Source organism: Saccostrea cucullata, unplaced genomic scaffold, assembly GCF_032062105.1.
Source record: "Saccostrea cucullata isolate Sc308-1 unplaced genomic scaffold, CSIRO_AGI_Scuc_v1 ctg3862, whole genome shotgun sequence".
In the NCBI taxonomy this organism is placed as follows: Eukaryota; Metazoa; Mollusca; class Bivalvia; order Ostreida; family Ostreidae; genus Saccostrea; species Saccostrea cuccullata.
In genome coordinates this window covers 51253-74184 of record NW_026940981.1, presented here as the reverse complement: position 1 = coordinate 74184, position 22932 = coordinate 51253, and the positions used below count along the sequence as shown (strand labels likewise).

Below are 22932 nucleotides of genomic sequence, written 5' to 3'. Positions count from 1 at the left end.
AATTAATTTATTCATCTATTGTTTATCTCAGTAGAAGTTTCATCTTCTAAAGTCCATATTATTTTATTAGTTAAAAGAATTAGCATAATTATTTACTATATAAGATTAATTTATTTTTTAACTACACGCGGTAACAAATACACGTTTGACGGCGATTAAAATCATGTTATAAAAATATCGATTTAAACATACATGTACGTATGTGTAGAATTTTATTTTTATTATTTATCTATTTATCTATTTATTTCTCTTTTGTTTATCTATTGTTTATTTATATTTATTTTTGACATAACTTCAATGCAAGGAAAAGACCAAAGGCATTCCGAATAAATCGTTCATCTTGCGTTCACCGTTCGTTCACCGTTTACTTTGCGCTCGCGTTTGCGCTCCGTTCGCGTTCTGCGTTCACTCACCGTTCACCGTTCACACATCGTTCACCAAATTGCGTTCACCGTTCGCACATCGTTCACTCACCGTTCGCTCTGCGTTCGTTCACCGTTCGTTCAGCGTTCGTTCACCGTTCAGGTGGGAAAGTAGAACGTTTCAGGGACTGTATTTGGACACTTGTCTGTAAGATTATCTCTTTTCATGTTTGCCTGGCGAGGACAACCAGTATACACTATATTTTCTGACTGAGATATTTCACTACCAAAAAGCTTATCGCTGGAAGATAAGGAACATTTTTGTGTTTTCTTAAATACAATAAATACAACTTTACTTGGATTATAATGAAGTCTACAGGTAAATGAATATATTTCTACATAGTTGAGTAAACCCTGAAAAGATTTTGGTGAATTGCTTACTAGAGCAACATCGCCTGCTAATAGAATACATGGTTTATATAAATCACCCAGTAAAAAGCCAAAGCCGTTTTTGCATATCTCGTATGGTTATGGTATGGCTAATCATTAATATATACAAGAAACATAAAATCACTTAATTTTATCTGGAAGGTTGAAGACTCTTCTTAAGCAAGGTCAGAAAAATATTCTTGCCATAAATATGCATGTCATTCGTGTTTTCATTGGTGCCCTGGTATTTCCATTAAAAATTAGTTTGGATGGAAAATGATGAACCTGATCTTTTTTTATTTTTCCATGATGTCCTATAGAAACTTGCTATATCGAATTCAACGTTGACGTTGAATGCACAGATTTGGACAAAACAATGACAATATTCAATATTTGACAAATTAGACAATTTACTATTTTGTCAAATGTTCAAAGGTGTCATTCATTTTGTCCAAATCTGTGCATTTTTCTGAATTTGCATTTTGACTTTTCTTTTCTAAAAAAAAAACATTTATTCATATAAGCTCTAGTTTTAGTGATAAATATTGGTCTCGTCCATTCGTGTCTTACTCACTCATTATAAATAAACTAAATAACGAAATAAAATAGAAAGAATTAGATTTTTCCGGTTCAATGTCAATTTACAGTGAGTTACTTTTCCTACTTTAAAATAAGACCTATACGCTGACTACTTACCTTCATGCTGACAGACAGTAAAACGTCCTAATATTAGGATGTACGCTTGAAGTAATAGATTAATACATTCTTCCATAGTATATTTCTTTCAACGCGTGCTCTTTCTTCTACTTTTGAAAATAAGTACCACTGCTTCATAAATATACGTAGAAGCATGTTGACTTTTTATTATCCTTTGTTGAAATACCGCAAACATTACCTCAATAATGAAATATGAGGTCCAAAGCAGTGCAATCATTGTAATAATAATCGAGTGCATTCTGTTTAGAATTCCCTAATAGAGAACGAAATAATAATGAATTAAGGAAATACGCAGCGTAATAAGGGCGTTTTTGTACTCTTCCATCGAGTTGAATATATACGATAACAGAAGGGACTCTGTGCTATATTTTAATAATTAATTTTGTTTGTAATCTCGCCTCTCATTGTTTAATTTCCAAAAAGAAACACAAATTATTTTGTATAATCTGGTTTGGTATGGAAACACACGACCTTTGATGACCAGCTTAATCATCCTATCCATGCAATCTTTTTATTTTCGGAGCTCGGAATCCATGGAAAATTCCAGAGTTAATATTAAACGTACCTTTAACTTCAAACAGTTTCTCCATAATACCTCTTGTAAACAAACATCATGGCCGCTAGATCTATGTATCCCCTTCCTTTCAATCACTTCCGTCACTACGGTTGTATTATTGCTCGGTAAATCAAAACTCATAAAAAGCAGCACACCTTTATATTCACAGTTGTTCAATTATTTTAAACTTAAATTATAAGGAATGACTCTAATTTTTTACCAAATTATCGAGTATAATTTGGTTTAGATCAGTTTAGGCTTTATAAAGCGTTTAAATGTTGTTGTACACTTTTAAAACAACTTTGAATAAAAGAAACATACATTGTACAGAGGCGTAAAGGGCTCTACATTTGTAGTGTTATAAATTTGTATATCATCTGATTTTTTATAATCTTATCAACAATACATATGTTGATAAGATTATAAAAAATGAGATTATAATTATACAAATAATTTAATTTTGTTTTTATTCTAATCTCTCATTGGTTACATTTCCAAAAAGGAACACAGAATGAAACATAATAACCTGGTTTGGTATGGAGACACACCCCCTTGACAACCAGCTGAATCATCTGTATCCATACAATCCCCCTATTTCCAGTCCTTGAAATTCATGGGCTATTCCATATTTAATACATGTACCTTTAACTTCAAACAGTAGCTCGATCTTACCTCGTGTACACAAACCTCATGGCTGCTAGATCTGTATATCAGTTATTATCTCCCCTTGTTCATATCATTTCCGTTACTAGGGATGTATTATTGAGCGGCAAATTTGAACTCATAGAAAGCAACACAATTTTACACCCACAGTTGTTTAATTATTTAAAATTGAATTATAAGGAATGACTCAGTCCACGCTTTTTTATAATCCGCGAAGCGTAAACTGACCCAAACCAGGTTATCATCGAATAATTTGGTCAAGAATTAGAGTCATTCCTTAAATATATGCTTTTTTCTTCACAAACTCAATTTTAGGAAAATCGCAATTTTACATTACGAGGGTTGTTAGAAAAGTTAGCGGACACATTTATTTACGTGAAATCTATTTTGTAGTATAAGTGTGACCTATGTCTAATTAAATTCCTATCATTTGTTTTTTAGTCTGGTAAAAGTCAGGTCCATTTACTAAAGCTTTCAAAATTTAGAACGATTTAACTATGCGGTCAAAGGATTCACTGAGCAATCACTTGACGTTAGTGACGTGACAACCAGATTTAAAACCCGTTATGATTTGTATTAGCTATAAATTTCTTACATTTTTTTTACTTTCTTTTTTTTTCTACTTAAAAATTTAACACCAATATCGAGAAATTATATTACTTTTCTTTTTAATGTCTTAAGTGTTGTTCTGATATTAGCGAGATTTCAAAGTGAACGTCTAATCATGATCAAGTTTGGAAACAATGCGAAATCCTGATGCAACTTCCATGCAATAAGTGGAGGTACTAAGGTATCGCATGTACATGTAAATTGATAATAAAAATGTTAATCCTTCCATTCTTATGAAGCCACTACCAATTGATTATTATTGTCTTTTTTACATGTAGACAATTTCTAGTAGCACTAGAAACATTTTTGTTTATTTTTTGATATTTTCCTGTCTACACACATAAATTTTAGTAGCGCGGTGCTCCATGACGTTCAATTACGTTCTCATTCTTGGCTTTCTTTTTACGCGTTGATTATACGAGGGCAGCTATTCAATAAATAATGTCCTGAACTGTATGACATAAACACAAATATCATATGACATTAAACTTGACTTTCTCTCATTATTGAATCTTTACTAAATTTAAAACAGTTCATGCGACCACTTTTCATCACATAGTTTCATCGTGAGAAGCTGGGAAACAAGGTCTATTCGAGACACTGCATTATAAATGAAAGGTAAAAAAAAGTAAACTAGAGTGAAAATAAAGGCTACGTTATATACTAAGTATACTAAGGGTCATACATTTACGCAAAAATGAGTTTTAAAAACAATCTGAAATTGGATAAAAAAATGTTACGGACATGTGTTTGAATTAAAAGAGATTAATTAGTAAAATCGTGAAGACTAATTCATTGAAAAGCGTCGCTTGCTTCTTTCTGAGCACCGAGGACATAATCTATTGAACATTCCTCGTAGTTGTATATTTTTAATTATCACCGGAAAACACCAAATCTTTGTATATTTGTTGGAAAATAGAAAAAAGTTTTTATCTGGATAGTTTCATGAAAATAGCGCGCTCACAATAGAACTTATCCGCGAACTTTTCTAACAACCCTCGTATTTGAATGTTTTATGAAAATTTTGAAAGCAAAATTAAAAAATATTGCAGGAATGAAAATTGAAAATGAAGTCTTTAAAAAAAGAAACACATTAAATTGAACGTTTTAAAAACATTCTCACACATATTTTTATAGTCACCAAGTGAATTAAGTTGCGCCGCAATATATAAATGTTTTAATAACATTTTGAAAATGTTTTCAAAAGTGTCGCAAAAGCTATAATCAAAATGCATCAGTTGTAGTAGAAAAAAGGGTTTTTTTTTTCGATGTTTTAACTGTCCAGGCCGAAAAAATGCCCGAAAATTGAATGTTTGACAGCGATATGAAGAATGATTTAAAAATATTTTTAAAATGTTCCTTCCAAATGTTTCAGATACTTGATACTTGTATGCAATGTTTCCGATTAAAGAAAAAAATATTTCATTTAATGTTTAAAGAACGTTTTTAAAACGCGGTATTAAATCTTTAATATTTGAAAGCTATACGCACCCTTTAAATAATTTTTGAAACGTTTCAATTTTTTTGGTTTAGACAAATGTTCCTTTAACAATATTAAAATGTTTCAGAAACATTTTGACAATGTTCCTTCCAAATGTTTCAGAAAGGTAATATGCGACAATCAGATTTATGGGAAGGTGTTACACCAAAACTTTCTGTTTTTAAATAAAAACGCCCAAAGTTTCCGACAAAGTTTATTTTGTATTCCCATGTAACACTTTACACACAGGACCCGACTGAGTAACTAATTAAACACACAAGTTCTACGCTAAATATTAAGAACTGCTCAACCTACAGACTGTCGATCACTGCTAAATTAACCTGTTAATTGTCATGATTGTGAACACAATGAATTCTGCATTTTCTCATGGCCAGCACTTCGGACATTCATTCCCCCTGAGACTCGGGTGATATAAAAGTCATCAATGCTGATACAAGAGCTAAATTTCCCAGCCAAATCTTAATGAGCGGTCAAGACCTTATCACATAAACAGATCACTGCAGTCTGTAGCTTAGAGCAATTACTACAAATCAACAAGATTAAGATAATATAAATCAAGCATTAATTAAACAAACAATTTCACACAAAATTTCACTTTAACAGAAGGGAATGTTTCATTTCATGTTTTTAGAACGTTTTTAAAATGTAATAGCAAAATCAATAATATTTAAAGGTAAACATAATTTTGGAATCATTTTTAAAACGTTTCAAAAACATTTTAGAAAAACGTTCCTTAAACAATATTGAGAATGTATCAAAAACAGTGTGACAATGTTCCTTCAGGAACGTATTCATGCAATGTTTCAGATTTATGGAAAAGGAATGTTTCGTTTCATGTTTTAAGAACGTTTTTTAAAACGTTCTATAAAAATTAAGTATATTTGAAAGCTTAACATACCTTTTGAATCAATTTTAAAACGTTTCAAAAATATTTTAGAAAAATGTTCCAAAAGGATTTTATTAAAAGCTTCTTTTAAAATTTTATAAATGTTTTTAAAATGTTATAATAAGAAAAGGAAATGTTTTAGAAATATTTTTAAAATGTTTAGTCTGAAATTGTAAAAAAAAAAAAAAAAAACGTTTTACAACACCAATAAAATCTTTTGAAAATGTTTTGTGCTACCTTGGGCTGCTTATTTTTTTTTTTTACTTTAATAGGGTACTTGTAAATTGCTTATAAAGCGAAAATAAAAGGAACAGTATAACAACTTGACACTGTCTATGTACTTTGTAAATGTTTGATGTTGTACAAATCTCTGGATCTGAAACTTGAACACGAAAATCCACAGTGTTGAAACCTCCTCCTACCTACGGAATTCAAATAAATATACACCGTGAACCATGATAGAATATATAAGATAAAAGAATTACTATCAGCACATCAGATGAAGGATATGGAGATAACGAACAGTATTCAATCTCAAAGTCCAACTTCTTTTTGCTTTGAATAATATAAAATATAATGTGATTTCAGCCAATCTATATGAACTTAGGGGAAAGGGTAGTGTCTGCCAAATTAAATATTTGACAATAAAAAAAGTAGATATTTGATAATCCAACTGATCGTATTCTTCTTTATTTTAGGGATATATTAAAGGATCTCCACCGTGCTCAGGTTTACAACAAAAGATGGATGAGGGGCACAATGATACTCTTGCCTCTCCTCCTCTTCATATTTAGTGATGAGTACAATTGCCACCTATGAATCTGACTTAATAAATCAGGAATTTGAAAATATTTCCTCGTCGATGCGTGTACATTTGTGCATATCATGTTGAAGGAAAAGCTAACGCTTTTTATTTTATCTTGTTTAAGATTTTGAATAAATTCTATTTCATATGAATGCAAGGTTTTGTTATCATTTAAATTTTAACTTTCACTTCCTCCGTAAACTGTATAATGCTGTCGCCCTAAAGCATAATTACTAGTAAATCATACAGTAATAAGTCATGTTCGTTCAGATCAAAAGTTCAAATGATAACTATACACAAAAGGTCAATACTAAGAGGGGCTTTTAAAATGCATTTTGTCAACTTTGTTAAATTATGTCCTTAAAATTCGATTGTAGTGATATTAATTTTTGAAGTCATCACAACTGTATTTATATCTGTGTGCGGTTGGTCGAATTTGCAGTTGTGTTGAATCCTGCTGGAAACTGATACTACAACAACAATATGGCGACTCATCTGTATATTATGAACGTCAAAATAACATTGATATTACATGTATTTGTATGTTCTCAGGTTAAATTCACCTTCCAAAAAGGTAAGACTGTTTCTATTTATGGAAAATTAAATATTATCGAAATCTGCTTTTTTTTTTATCAATGAGGCTTTTCATAGGGTTATTCTACTTTAAAGAAAAGATTGATATCAATGATTGATATTGTCAATAGATAAAAATATTTGACATGAATTGCGTAAATGTGAATTGCTTCAAAGATAGAAAATTATTTTTTTATATTGACCAAAGAAGGAAAAAGTAAAAATTTTCTTCAATATACAAATAAAATATTTTATTGACACAAACACAAATACAATAATTAGCAAAGGCCCACTGAACATCATTAAATAAGTATATAACGCAATTTCCCCCATTGTCCTTCTGAACTTAATCATTATCAACCGCTGCAAAATCACTCATTTACCCAAAATTTAAAAACTGATGTCACTGACATTATTGTGTATGAAACAATTGAGCCAAAATACGACAAATTTAATAATATATAATATAAAGGAGATTGTCTTTATATCCAGTCTGTTTCAAACACAGCTGGAAATTGAATAGCAATTGAACTCTAGCAGTGGTATTCCTTTCCGCTTTCCACAGGTAACAGCATAGGTCCGTGCAGTTGGCGATGAGACAGACACAAAAGAAAAAATACAATTTTATGTTCCAGCAAAAAGTGCTATATAAGAAAAAATTGACTTTAAATTCTAAATGACTTAAAAAAAAACTTTTAATCAGTAATGTATGTATAGTAATGCCCTAGTAGCTGCATTTAATCTCAAGTGCTAGAAATGCACTCCTCGGAACATTCAATTACCTGAACGTTGAGTTCGGCCCCCTACTAACATGTGATTACAGGCCCCCCAAAGATAGAAAACAAAGAAAGTAAACCAACTTATTATTCCTTTGGTAAAATTAATTGAAAAAGAATTAAATATACGGAGATAGCAATCAATATTCAAGCTCAAAAGTTCATTATATAACACACAGCTGATGCAGAGCAAACATGGACCTCCAAAACATGTTGGATCAGGTGCCATAGAGGCGTGAGTATCCCCTGCTGACAGGTCACACCCGCCGTGTGCTTCTTGTCATTATCGGGATATCAGTCAGCCTTTAACTTAAAAAAAGAAATAAATTGTATATGCTGACAAAGGCATTGACCACAGAACTAACGAAATAATTACTTTAAACCAGATATTCTCGTTTCAGCAATTTGTCAATAATTTGCCTCATTTTAGATATTGTTCAAACGTAGAGCATAACCTTGCATATCGACACATTTGAGAGGTATAAACCCCGTATGCAAATGACCAATGAAGGATCATTGAACTTTTGGCCTTTTTTCAACCCAAAGCTAACTATTCTTAATTTACAACTGTCTGGTACAGAACAAAGAGCATATGGATATTATCTATAAATCTTTATAACAAATCACATATGGTGGCTCGACGGCAAGTAAATAACATATTAATAGCTCTGTCACAGTAAAGCGGCACTTTGGCTTTGAAACATCTGTCTGTTTGCCGTCGGTAAAGCTTTCACATTCGAAACATTTATTTCAAAAAGACCTTTGTAGCTCATACTGTACATAAATAAAAGTATTAAACTAGCACATGATTTTACTCATTCATTTGTTGACTTTTTAAAAACAAAATTCCGAATTATATCTCCAGAAATATATCTCTTAAATTCTTTGATTTACTACAAGTAGTAAATGTTTTCAATCTTAAGCTGTTAATTAATGATGAACACAAAGAATGCAATGGTCTGAACGAAAACTTAAATGGGATACAGAATGCTATGTTTTTTAGATGTGCCCTATAATTTGCAAAATGGCGAGTCAAGTGAAGGTGAAATCGTTACGTCATTTAAAAGCCACCATATGTTAAAGAAAAGACAGGTAAGTAACTCTTTCAGTGGTACATTCCGTACCGTTGACAATAAAGCTTATACCACAACACAATCTAACAAAACGCCACGATACACCGAAAATGAGCCACGTAAAAGAAACAAACTTTGATATAATTCTGGGTATTTGATATAAAGATAAAATAAATAATTTCAACCTAACAGTTTTTATACTTTTAGTTTAATATTGTTTACAATTTTTACATTCAAAATAACGGGCGCTCGGCCTTAATTTTGTTTACATTGACAATGATAATTAAGCCATGGATTTATTTATTTTCAGCAATGACATTATCATGTACAATATGAAGTTCTTTCCTATCTTGCTTTACTAAAAAGTAGTTGATTTTTTAAATATTCGCAATATTGAATATTTCACATAAATCTTTTCTTGTGAAACAACAATCATAAAAGAAGCTAATGATTTTGACTTATTATGTTACTTTAATACTGATACACAAACATTGGAAATTATTATTAATTATTACAGGTAATCAAGAATCATGGATATTACACATCAAAAGTAATGACAAATACTCCTGATTTCAACGAATACTGGGAGGACCTGAACAATTCAAACGGACATAAAACTATTGTAAAGGGCTATAGAAAGGCTATTGTAAGCATCTAACAAAGTTCCTTAGGGTTGTTAGTCAGCTCAGGTTATGGAAAATAATTTGAAGCTCAACAAAGTGATGTTATGTTATTTTTTTATGATTTTGTTCAGTTAAATGCAGAACAATATACATGTACATGTACATGTTTACAGCGAAAAGCTATCATTGCAAACTCATTGTTAATATATCATGATGAAGAGGTTATATATACAAAATTTAAACATGTTGAATACAATATATGCGACATCTCATTTATTTTGCAGCAAGTTGACCTGAAAGATAAATTCAGATTTTATGGCAATAATATAGCCAGGATGATGATAACCAACTCAGGTAATAGACTGTATTGTCAAATCAATTTTTAAAAGGCTGGTGCATATAATCTTAAACAGAACTTTTTTAATAGAATTTACATTTTACTTAAACAATTACGAATTTTTCAAATCTCTAAACCAATTCTGTATACATTTTTGTTCCAGGATTTTTAAGCATGGCCCAATTTCCACATCAGTATCTCGCAGCCACACAGTATATTGCGCCACTGATGGCAAACTTTGATCCAACTATCAATGAGGATTCAAATATTCTCTTTAAAGATTCTGGTGTGTCCACCTGTCGTTGAAATATTAAGCCACATAGCATGTATCATTTAATTTTCGAATCAAAGTAATGTGCAAATGTCTTATTCATCATAATTTGTCTTTGTTTCTACAGGTAATAGATTTGTAGTTGAATGGCAAAATGTTTATCTCCAAGACAAGAATGACAGTAAGGTCATACTTTATTATAGTTTAAATTCGTTTTAATTCTCATATATTGCATTTTATCGCTTGAAAATTATACACATCCAAACTTAAAATAAAGTCTCATTTATCGAATATAATGTATATTGAAATATAAAAAAAACTGAAAATCAAATACTACTACTATTTTTTTTGTATCGTTCGTGATATATACATTTAAAGGAAACGAACAAAATTCCACATGAAAAGTCCAATAAACTATACAAATCAGGAGCAGAGCAAATCCGAAACCTTAAAAAATAGAGATGGGATCAGTTGTCATGGAGGAGTGAGCATCCCCTGCTTACCAATTAAACCCGCCGTTTACTCCTTGTCCTGATCAGAAAATGACGAGAAATCCGTTGTCATTTCAATGTGTGAAGAATAAATTAACTATTAATATGAATTGTTAGTTCACAACTTCAGAATCTAGTACAGTCGGTGATTGGATATGATTTTTATCCATTGAAACGTTAGTAAAATAAAAACATTTGATTCTCTTTATTAAAAAGCCCCATGAAACAAATTTATAATTTTTTCAGCAAAACCCTTCCATTTTCAAACAACAGTTCACACCAATGGCACGATATATTTTGCGTACAAACAGGTAAAATATAATATATTTATATAAGTTGCTGATATTGTTAAACTATAATAGTAATTACTTGGCCCTCACAAGCCAATTTTTGATGTCAATGACTATTAATCAAATATTTAAAAGTTTAAAATGTATTTTGTTCGTACATGAAAAAAATGTTCATTTTTTAAATTTTATTAAAATTGAAATTGACACAAGAAATCATCCTAAAAGTGGGTGTGTCTAGAATTTATAATATAAGACAAGGTATTAGTAATAATGATATTATAAACAACAAGTGAACAGCAACTCTTTTTTAAGTAATACTTATATGAGTATGTAGGGCCTTGGTTTAAATCTATTGGGTTTTTTTTTCTTTTATCGATTTATCATTTCAGTAAAGTTATGGATTTTAACTATTAGCAACAGAGCTAAATGGTACCAAAAGAGTAATTCATTTAAAAGGTCGAGACCACTACCTTATATGGTAGGCAATTTTTAACACGTGATGATGGCTTCGTCCACAAAGCATGACGGTCTACTACGTGTTTACGATTCAATGGCGACTCGTGGTTTACTACACAATATTTGACTCATCACCGGAAAAACTGTAGAGCTTCTTTACCACTTTATAAGACCGAAATTGAAAGATTATATTCTAAAGACATTGTTCCATGCTCACAGTTAATATTGGAGTTATTTTAGATGATTAATAGTTGCTTCGACTTCCGTACAAACGCTTTGACGGTTGCATGTACATCAAACACTTTCTGTAATATTCAGGTGTTACATAATAATTGCACACCTTTTCCTGCTGTCTAAAACCAAGGACCTATATATACTACCTACTAAAACTATGTACACATATATCACGTGCAAAATACTCAATGTTTTATTGACACGATAGCACCTACGTTTCTTTAAACAATGTTTTAGGCCGATGTATTGTAAGTTGATATAAGGTTTAATAAAGCAAATTTTGTAAATGTGAGCATAGAAATGAAAGATCATACATCATTTAAAATATTTCTTTCACAAATCTCAAAAAAAGTTTGAAAATAAGTTTCCAAGGAACAATTCAAGTTGTCCTTTATTTTCAACACGGATGGGTACTTGTAGAAGCCCACAATGCATTGCGGTTCATTCAGCAGTAGGTAAAGTAAACAGATTGCTAATTTCACGCAAATTTATGCTGAAGTCAGAAAATGTAGTGGTCTCGACCTGTTTAAAAATATTTGAACAGCCTCTTTGTAATAGACATTTTGAATTTTCGGACATGTACTGATATCTTTAAGGCAAATAGCAAGCACTGAACACTTATCTTTTTAAATTTAATTTAAAAAGGAATGTAGTTTTTCTCTTAACCGGCCATTTTCAATTCACTATTCACCATCTTATCTATATGTATGGAATTCCCTTGGAGCGACACTGATTTACTGCTTTAGTTAGTTCTGATGATGATTTGTTTTATTTCATGTTATTATATATTTGTTAACACACACTTTTTCCTATCCCCCCAAAAATGTGTGTAAGATGCAGGCTACGTATAAGTTTTTAAGAAAAAAAAATTTGCTTGAACTAGGATAAAACACATCACTTTAATAACATATAAACCTAGTCATAAACTAGAGGTACTGTGAGCAAGGGCTCACTAAATTATACCCCCCGCCTCCCATATGTGTATAAATGGCAGTGTCCATGTTTTGCTATGGAAAAACCCAAAATATGTGTCGGATCAAAAAGTAAAATAAGAGGTGCACAATGGCAATATGTAATAAAGATTCTGTGAAAGTTTCATCAAAGAAAAAGGTATGGTTTTAGCTTTATTGCGCCCTAAAAATGTAATGATATCAAAAAGTTTTAAAACTGGCTTAAATATTAGATAAATAAATGACTCTGATAAATCAGGAAAGAATATGGCATGAAGGTTTACCATTCTGCAAATATGACGTCATTAATGTGAAGCATTTCTCTATTTTCAGCAGAAAAAGCCTCAAAATGACACATTTCAAGGGTGATTTTCCTTTAGAAAACAGTGTCCACAGCCGTCGCCCACTTTAATTTTTTGATATTTTGTGCAAAATTCAATAACAAATCACATATCTCAAGATCTTTGTGGGCGATGCCTGTGGACAATGTTATCTGAAAGAAAATTCCATTGAAAATTGGTGTCTTCTGCAACTTTTTAAGAAAATACGGGAAAATGCACATGTTTATGACGTCATAATTAGTATTTAAAAACACATGTGAGAAAAATGACTTGTATGATTTTTCTGCATTGAATTTCAATTATTTAAAAAGCATGAGTTTTCAACTTTTACACCAGTTTCATTTTTTAGAAAATCACAGGACAAAATTTGTATGGAAACCATACCTTCTTCTTTCATCCCCGCCGAAATATGGCTGAAAAATTGCCGACTCGGCGTTAAACAATATAAAATCAATCTTCTTTCATCCAGTGGTATAAGAGGAGTTGCGGATAAGAGATGTGTACCCCAAAGCGTAACAGACGGACGGACGGAATGAATTAACGATTACTATATACCCTCCCGCTTTTCAAGCGGGGGGTATAAAAACATTAGAGTCGGATTCAACATTTCGAAGTGCTGGTATATGATCATACGCGGATTTAACATTTAGAAATTCTTGCATATAATCATATGCGTAGGTTGGTCTAGGTAAATGTCAAGTTTTTATAAAAAAAAATCATCATTTAAATTTAGTAGTTCAAATATAAAGAGAAATTTAAATCAATGAAAAAATTCCCATATAGTAAGTTTATATCATTTCGCTACATAATCAAATTTTGGATGGAATTTAGGAAATATAATGGAAATAGGACTAGCCTTCTCAAATTTTTATGCACTACAGGTACTGTGAGCGATGAGCTCACTAAATGATACCCCCCGCCTCCCATATGCTTATAACTGGTGAAAAAGTCCATGTTTTCCTGTGGCCGCCGGGAAACCCAAAATATGTGTCGGATCAAAAAGTAAAATAGGAGGTGCACAATGGCAATATGTAATAAAGATTCTGTGAAAGTTTCATCAAATTTCATTCAGTGGTATGAGAGGAGTTGCGGATAAGAGATGGGTACCCCAAAGCGTAACAGACAGACGGACGGACGGATGGACGTACATAACGGTTACTATATATACCCTCCCGATTTTCAAGCGGGGGTATAATAACAGATAAGCCACAACAAATAAGTTAAAACAAACAGTCTAAAAGAATAAAAGATTTTCCTTATCAGGATTAGTACTCCAGGGCTGCCGATCGGAAAACTTTGAAAAACAGATTGTTTTATTATTTCATCAACATTTTTATGATACCATTGTTTATTATTTCATAAACATTTTGATCATACCAGGTTAAGAAATAAAAAAAATCATTTAGAACAAAGTTTAAAACGTCTCTTATTTTCTCGCAAAATGTAGTATAGAAAACAATAATATACACATTTTATTGACTGAGATCGAGGGCAACATGCGTTTTGTCAGACCCAAGAAGCAGACAGTTTGATTCGAGGGTCTGACAAAACAACCGAGAACTATGTTAATGAATGTTTTGTTATACCTTTCATTTTATTTCATTTTTTAAACATGCATGTATGTTTACTCTATTCCGTGATGTCACATCAGGTCTGTCGCTGTTTAACACCAACGAATGAAAATAAGATTAAGCTCCGCCCATTCTGTGACGAAAGCGGTCCAACATCAATTTTTTATGCCCGCTTAGCAAAACATTAAGAATGTTTGACTTTTCTTCGTAAAGGTTTGTATAGTGTTGTGAGATGTGTATTGTTTCATTATGTTTATAATTAGTAACATTAAGTTTCTTGAACGTTCCAGAGTGGTCAACATGTTCGGTCATTTTATCTAGAACATTCTTAAATTTTGTGTATGTCCAGGTCGTTCCAGTAATATCATGTTTTAACAATTTCTAGAATATTCTAGATTAATAATACTGTATAAATACCCTGTCAATTCGATGCATATAAAATAATTGTGAAGACTTTTGTCGTATAAGCACTATTGAGATATAACTGGGATATATTTTCACTGGGACATTGTGTGCAGCAACGGACACTCTGATGTATGTATTTTTAGATTCTTGCTAAGTTTGTACTTTATGTTTGATATATTTATTATATATTACTGTAAATAAATTATTGTTAAGTTTAAATTGTGTTATTGATCTTTGCTGGCATTTCGGGTAATTCTGACCCATAACAGAATTGGGGGCTCGTCCGGGATCAAGAATTATTTGCACTTTTGCAGTTTATTATCAGAATTTTTATAATTGAACCTTAAATTTAATTATAAGCCAGCAGAAATCAACATGGTGTTTTCGGTCACAGACTTTCTTAGTTCACGAAGTGTTCAGGTTTTTGATACGTTAAAAAAGGATGACTTGATCGCATTAGGTTTGCATTTTGGGTTAGATGTTAAATCCTCTCAGAAAAAGCAAGACATTAGAATTAAGGTTGCAAACAAACTAGTAGAAGAAAACATCTTTGAAAAATACGATCTTCCAGAATATACAGTTAAATCAGAGTTAGGCTCTTATAAAATGGCAGAATATCAGTTTCAATTAGAGTTAGAGAAAATGCGATTTGAAAGAGAAAAATTAGAAAGAGAAAGAGAAGAACGAGAGAGTGAACGAAAATTTGAATTAGACAAATTAGAAAGACAAGAGCGAGAAAGAGAGCGTGAAATGAACTTTGAATTAGAGAAATTAAAATTACAGAACCAACCAGAACCGTCAGTTGTCAAAACTGAATTTGACGCAGCAAAAAATATCAGATTAGTTCCAAAATTTCAAGAAAAATCTGTAGACAAATATTTTCCACAATTCGAAAAGGTAGCAGAGAATCTTAAATGGCCACGAAATGTTTGGTCAACAATGTTACAAAGTGTACTGGTTGGAAAAGCGGCTGAGGTATACTCTGCACTAGGGGTAGTTGAGAGTTCAGACTATGAGAAGGTCAAAGCAGCAATATTAAAAGCATATGAATTAGTACCTGAAGCGTATAGACAAAAGTTCAGAAAGTATAGAAAGTTTGATAATCAAACATTTGTTGAATTTTCACGAGAGAAAGAAGATTTATTCGATCACTGGTTTAGATCTAAGAAACTTGATAAAACTTTTGCTAATTTGCGCCAAGTCATCCTGGTAGAAGAGTTTAAGGAATGTGTTCCTCAAGATTTGAAAACACATTTAGAAGATAAGAATGTGAAAACTCTTGAAGAGGCAGCAGTCATATCTGATACTTATGCTCTGTCTCATAAAAAGAATTTTGTTTCAAGATCTCAGACTAGCAGTAATTCTACCAATTCAGACACATATAAAAAGAGTGGTTCAGGGTCTCAGTCTTTCACAAGTTCCCAGTCTCCATCCCAAGGTGGTTTTAAGTCCGGTTCAGGACGTGTTGAAGGATCGTCTGGAATAGGGTCGCTTCCTACTTGTAGTTATTGTAAGAAAAAGGGTCATCTGATCAGTGAATGCTTTAAACTTAAGAGAAAAAATGATTTTGATAAAACTCAACCACATGCTTGTGCGGCAGTTAGAGGTGATAGAGAAGCCTTAGTTTCGATTTGTTCTGACACTCCTGAAGTCCAGGGTTCACAGTCCAGTTCTATTGATTCTATGGAGGATTATAAGCCCTTTATGTCTCAGGGATTTGTTTCACTCGGTGACTCTAGCGAAATAAAACCTGTCCAGATTTTGAGAGATACTGGTGCTGCACAGACGTTATTGTTAGAGGGCGTGCTTCCTTTGTCTGAGCAGACTTCTACTGGTGGGTCAGTTTTATTACAGGGTGTGGAGCTAGGCGTCATTGATGTTCCCCTGCATAGAATTAGTTTGAAGTCAGATTTAGTTACTGGACCTGTTATCGTAGGTGTTCGACCTACTCTTCCCGTTCCAGGCATTTCTTTGTTGTTAGGCAACGATCTGGCTGGTGGAAAAGTTGTACCAGATCCTATAGTTTGTGAGAAGATCACTCCAGATGTCATGTATAATGATGAAGATGATGACATTTATCCAGCCTGTGCTGTTACTAGAGCGATGGCCAGAAGACGAGAAATGGAGGCAGACCATACTCAAGCCTTTGATGAGACGAATTCCTCTGTTGATATTGATTTGAATGACACTTTCTTATCTGACCTTAATGGCACTCAAACAAACATGGAACCACACAATATCAAGACGCAAGAGAAGAAAGAACTGTTACCAAAATTTGGTGGTGAGGATGATGAGTTGCATCCACTAGTTAGCAAAGGCAAGGACATCCTCAGCCGAGAACGTTTACTCTCTGAACAACATAAAGACCCAGATATCATTCAACTTAGTAAGAGGGCACTTCCACCAGAAGAGGCTACTAAAGTTGGAGAATGCTTCTATATGAAAGATGGCATCCTTATGCGAAAATGGCGACCACCTGATGCTTCTCCAGATGAAGTGTGGCGTGTTGTTCACCAGATAGTGGTCCCAGCTGCTTATCGTCGAGATGTCATGAGTTTAGCTCACGATACACCTATGGCTGGTCATTTAGGTATCAATAAGACTTATAATAGGATTTTGAGTCATTTTTATTGGCCTAAGCTAAGAAAGGATGTTTCGAAGTTTTGCAAGTCATGCCATGTCTGTCAGATGGTAGGTAAACCAAATCAGAAGATACCATCTGCTCCTCTCCAACCCATTCCAGCTTTTGAAGAACCGTTTAGTCGAGTATTAGTGGATTGTGTAGGACCTTTGCCTAGGACCAGATCTGGAAACCAGTATTTACTTACCATTATGTGTACATCCACTCGATTTCCTGAAGCCATACCTCTAAGGAATATAAAGGCAAAGAGCATAGTTAAGGCCCTAACCAAGTTTTTCAGTTTTGTAGGAGCACCCAAGGCAATTCAGTCGGATCAAGGCTCAAATTTTATGTCGGGGTTGTTCCAGCAAGTCATGCATGAGTTGGGTATAAGGCAATATAGATCAACTGCTTATCATCCTGAGTCCCAGGGAGCGCTAGAACGTTTTCATCAAACCCTAAAAACAATGCTGAAGACCCATTGTTACCAATATGAAAAAGACTGGGACGAAGGGGTTCATCTTGTGCTATTTGCTGCACGAGAAGCAGTCCAGGAGTCTCTTGGGTTCAGTCCTTTTGAATTGGTGTTCGGACATACAGTTAGAGGTCCTTTGAAATTGTTGAAGGAAAAGTGGCTGACTGAGACTAGTGATCTTAATCTTTTAGATTATGTGTCTGATTTCAAAGAAAAACTTTACAAAGCTTGTAAATTAGCACAAGAAAATTTGAAGAATTCTCAGATGAAAATGTGGTATGACAAAGATGCCAGAAATAGGGTGTTTAAGCCAGGTGATAAGGTTCTTGTATTTTTACCTATTCCTGGTCATCCATTACAGGCCAGATTTTATGGCCTTATGAAATTGAAAGCAAGATCAGTGATGTAAACTATGTAGTTAAGACACCAGGTCGACGTAAAGAGAAACGGGTTTGTCACATTAACATGTTAAAAGAGTATTTTGAAAGGTGTGACCGAAATTCTGTAAAACCAGTTTCCACTTTAGCCAATGCTAAGACTGTTCAAAATTGTATTGAAAGTGATACGAGTGTAGAAATGAATGAGAAAGATTGTAATCAGAGTGTTCGTTTGAAAAACTCAGAAGTTTTGGCTAATTTGGAGACTAAACTTGGACATTTGAACATTCACCAAAAAGAACAAGTTAAAAACTTGATGATTGAGTATCATCAAATCTTCTCGGATGTTCCAAAGAAAACTAATGCAGCTTGTCATGATGTTATAGTTGGCGACGCTCTGCCTATCAAACAACATCCGTACCGTCTGAATCCAATAAAATTGCAGTACCTAAGAAGGGAAGTGCAGTACATGTTGGACAATGACATTGTTGAACCTAGTAAAAGTGATTGGAGCTCACCGTGTATTCTTGTACCAAAACAAGACGGTTCTTACCGATTATGTACAGACTTTAGAAAGGTGAATTCTGTTACCAAAACTGATTCATATCCAATACCTAGAATCGATGACTGTATTGACAACATTGGAAATGCGAAATTTGTCAGTAAATTTGACCTGTTGAAAGGCTACTGGCAAGTACCGTTAACAGAAAGAGCAAAAGAAATATCTGCTTTTGCTACACCAGATGGACTTTACCAGTATAAAGTAATGCCTTTTGGCATGAAAAACGCACCGGCTACATTCCAAAGGATGATTCACTCCCTTCTCCATGATCTTGAGGGATGCGAGGCCTACATTGATGATGTCGTCATATACAGCAACACATGGGATGAACATCTCCGAATCATGCGTGCTTTATTTGACATTTTAGCTAAAGCAAATTTAACTGTGAACCTTGAAAAGAGTGAATTTTGTCATGCTTATGTAGAGTATTTAGGTCATAAAGTAGGTCAAGGTTATGTTACACCCATAATGGCTAAAGTGGAAGCTATTGCAAAGTTCCCGATTCCTACAAACAAGAAAGAATTAATGAGGTTTTTGGGCATGGCTGGGTTTTACAGAAAATTTTGTCCAAATTTTTCCTCAGTAGTTAGTCCACTTACAAATCTTTTACAAAAGAGGGTTAACTTTGAATGGACAAAGGACTGTGAAAAATCCTTTCATAAAATCAAATCTATCCTGATGAGCAACCCAGTTCTGTCAACTCCAGATTTTTCTAAGCAACTTAAGCTTACTGTTGACGCTAGTGATGTTGGAATCGGGGCAGCTTTGTTTCAAGAACATAGTGATAATGTAGATAGAGTTGTTTCTTATTTTTCGAAGAAACTTACAAAATGTCAACGAAATTATTCTATTATTGAAAAAGAATGCCTTGCTTTGTTGTTAGCTTTACAGCATTTTGATGTTTATTTGAATGTTACTTTGCATCCAATTCTTGTATATACGGATCACAACCCCCTGACATTTTTGCATAAATTGTCAAACAAGAATCAAAGACTGACTAGATGGAGTTTGTTGTTACAAGAATACAACATAACAATTAAGCATATCAAAGGCAAAGACAATGTTATTGCAGACGCCTTGTCAAGAGTATCGTAAACATACTAGATTTTGTATTAATTTACATAAATTTTATTTTAATAATATAAGTTTTCATTGACATTCAAACTTTTTAAGGGGGGAGGTGTTGTGAGATGTGTATTGTTTCATTATGTTTATAATTAGTAACATTAAGTTTCTTGAACGTTCCAGAGTGGTCAACATGTTCGGTCATTTTATCTAGAACATTCTTAAATTTTGTGTATGTCCAGGTCGTTCCAGTAATATCATGTTTTAACAATTTCTAGAATATTCTAGATTAATAATACTGTATAAATACCCTGTCAATTCGATGCATACAATAATTGTGAAGACTTTTGTCGTATAAGCACTAATGAGATATAACTGGGATATATTTTCACTGGGACATTGTGTGCAGCAACGGACACTCTGATGTATGTATTTTTAGATTCTTGCTAAGTTTGTACTTTATGTTTGATATATTTATTATATATTACTGTAAATAAATTATTGTTAAGTTTAAATTGTGTTATTGATCTTTGCTGGCATTTCGGGTAATTCTGACCCATAACAATAGGAAAAAAAATTTAAGGTATGACAAAAGTAATTTTTGCAGGTGTAAAAAGAAGAACCTTATATGAATATGACCGCTTGGATATCAACTTTAAGTTAGTTCGTTCAGGGACAGTCGTCATTTTGGACCCATTGAAGAGTAAGTTTTCTTCAAAATGTCCGTTTTAAATATCTGTTCAATCAACATTTAACTCAAAATTATATAATTATTGAGCATACTGGGACCCTTATCATATACTGTATACAGGGAAAGTTTTGCCCCCGTTTAATTTTCGCCCTCGTCGGAAGTGGGCGAATTTAAAACGGGGCGAATTCAAAGTAAACTGTATAATATCTTAAACAAATATCTTTCTGGGCGAATTTAAAACGGGGCAAACTTGTTTCCGAATGCAAGAGGGTGAAAATAACATGGCGCGAAAATAACCCTATGTACAGTATAATGAAACACAGCTATGAAGAAAACTTCTTTTTGTCTGATAAAACCTTAATGTCACCGTTAAAATCCATGACACTGTTTGCAAAACCTCTTTGCTATTCTGCATCCAAATTCATAATTTTCATTTTAGTTTTACATCAAATTGTTTCATATTCAAACGAAATCGCTTCTAAGCTTTCATGTATTCAAACTTGCTTACAGCCTGTAATATTGCCAAGGATTGTGCAACTTGTTTAACTCAAGACGATTCGTTTGATTGTAAATGGTGTCCAATGGTTGGTAGATGTTCCGATGGCATTGATTGGCTGAGACAAGAATGGCTTGGTCAAGATTGTGACAGAAAGGTAAAGAGTCTTGACAACATACTCAGAATTTGTCACAATTATCTTTAAGAAATTTGATTTATTTGACTTAGAAATTTTGAAATTTTATACAATTTTTTTTTTAATTACAAAGTTAAATCTTTCTTTAAAAGTACTTTATTTAGTAACAATAAGTGAAAAAAAAATTAAATTGCAAAATATGGGAAATCGAATCTATCATAAGAATCTATGCACAGTTAAAGCTGTATCATCATAGCTAGCCAAGGGTTTCCGATCCGAAATCTACTCCACAACCCTTGGCATATTTGGCTGAAAATTTTAGAACTCGCGCAAACGAATTTGATATGCTGCGAAGTCCAAGTCTACGCAAGGATTTTACTAATCAACGATTTTTATGTTTTTTATGTTTTATGCAAATGAAGAGTAATATGTACAAGGGATGAAAGTTAGAACGTGATAGATGCTAAAAAAACAAGGGAGTAATTAAGTTAAAAAAATTCTTTTGATTATATGTTTTTCAAGAATTATTGATGGACCACATAAGTCAGTGTTCTGCATTTTAGGTTCATCAATTTAAGCCAATCAAATGTCACGGCTCATTGATTATAATTGATACAGCAACATGTAGAAAGTATTGTCAAACTATTGACAAAAAAAACACAAAGAACGATATTTTCTAACACTTTTAAGGTGTGCCAACAGCTGCATGAGGTGATGGGTTATATTCCACATCACATTGCATGGATGTCGCCATTTTGTTTCAAACCTCATAATGATCCACGTCTGTTACGGCTATTTTCGTTGGATAAATATGAAAGAGCTTCAAGGGACTTAACTCAATTGCAACGATAGGCGGCGCAATAAAAGTTCCCTTTTGATAGGACAAAATCTGCCAAAGGGTTATAGAGTAGATTTCGGATCGGAAACCCTTGGCTAGCGAAGATGAAGCTGTATCTGCATTTGCAAAATAAAATATAAACGAAAACTATAGATGTCTTCTGGTATTTTTTCCATTTTTCAAGCCAGATGGTGTCTTACTTTTCGCTACCATGCCTCAAAGCATTATTGATTATAGAAACACTAGAACTAAAGACTAACAACGGCACTACAAAGCGGAGTACCGGTATACCCTTGCAAGGCACATATCTATAAATCAAATAGCATTCGATATCAATAACGATACAAATTATGTCACATCCTATTTAACAGCTAACTCACCCACAAACGAGCCTACACGATTAAGTTACTATGTAAAACCTCTCCAACTTCCTTGCAAGGAAATAAAGGTGTTAAATGGCTGAACTTGTTTTGATTCAATGAATTGTTTTATCAAATTGTTTCTCAGGCATTTGATGACTCAACCAAGTGCAATTCTCCTGTGAAAGAACCGGAAAGCAACACCCTTTCACCATGAATACAAAGTATGATACAGACACCACAGTGTTCCCTGGATAATAGCTACGATGTTTTTTTTTTCAAAGCATTTAAGTATAAAGAATTATTGCCTAAAGTAAAAATATAATATTCTACTGGTTTTGATTTATTACTCGAACAAGACTGTTTGTATTAGAAATCTTTGTTGTGCTTATTG

At 32.9% G+C, this 22932-nt stretch overlaps 1 protein-coding gene across 1 annotated transcript; it reads left to right on the top strand.

Moving 5' to 3' along the window:
* Positions 1-6980: 6980 nt before the first annotated feature.
* Positions 6981-22932, top strand: LOC134256761 (plexin domain-containing protein 1-like). The gene is made up of 11 exons (XM_062739429.1): positions 6981-7102; positions 8881-8969; positions 9468-9596; positions 9858-9927; positions 10074-10196; positions 10309-10362; positions 10919-10983; positions 13622-13631; positions 20626-20721; positions 21220-21362; positions 22687-22932. Exons 1-11 carry the CDS (start codon positions 7012-7014, stop codon positions 22753-22755), a joined length of 939 nt encoding a protein of 312 aa, XP_062595413.1. The 5' UTR covers positions 6981-7011; the 3' UTR covers positions 22756-22932.

What these genes read in the sequence shown, in the direction of transcription:
- LOC134256761 (XM_062739429.1), top strand. Translation starts at nt 7,012, where the DNA reads ATGGCGACTCATCTGTATATTATGAACGTCAAAATAACATTGATATTA. An exon ending in TCTCCAAGACAAGAATGACA is followed by an intron (nt 10,363 to 10,918) that starts GTAAGGTCATAC and finishes TAATTTTTTCAG; the next exon opens with CAAAACCCTTCCATTTTCAA. An exon ending in GTCAAGATTGTGACAGAAAG is followed by an intron (nt 21,363 to 22,686) that starts GTAAAGAGTCTT and finishes ATTGTTTCTCAG; the next exon opens with GCATTTGATGACTCAACCAA.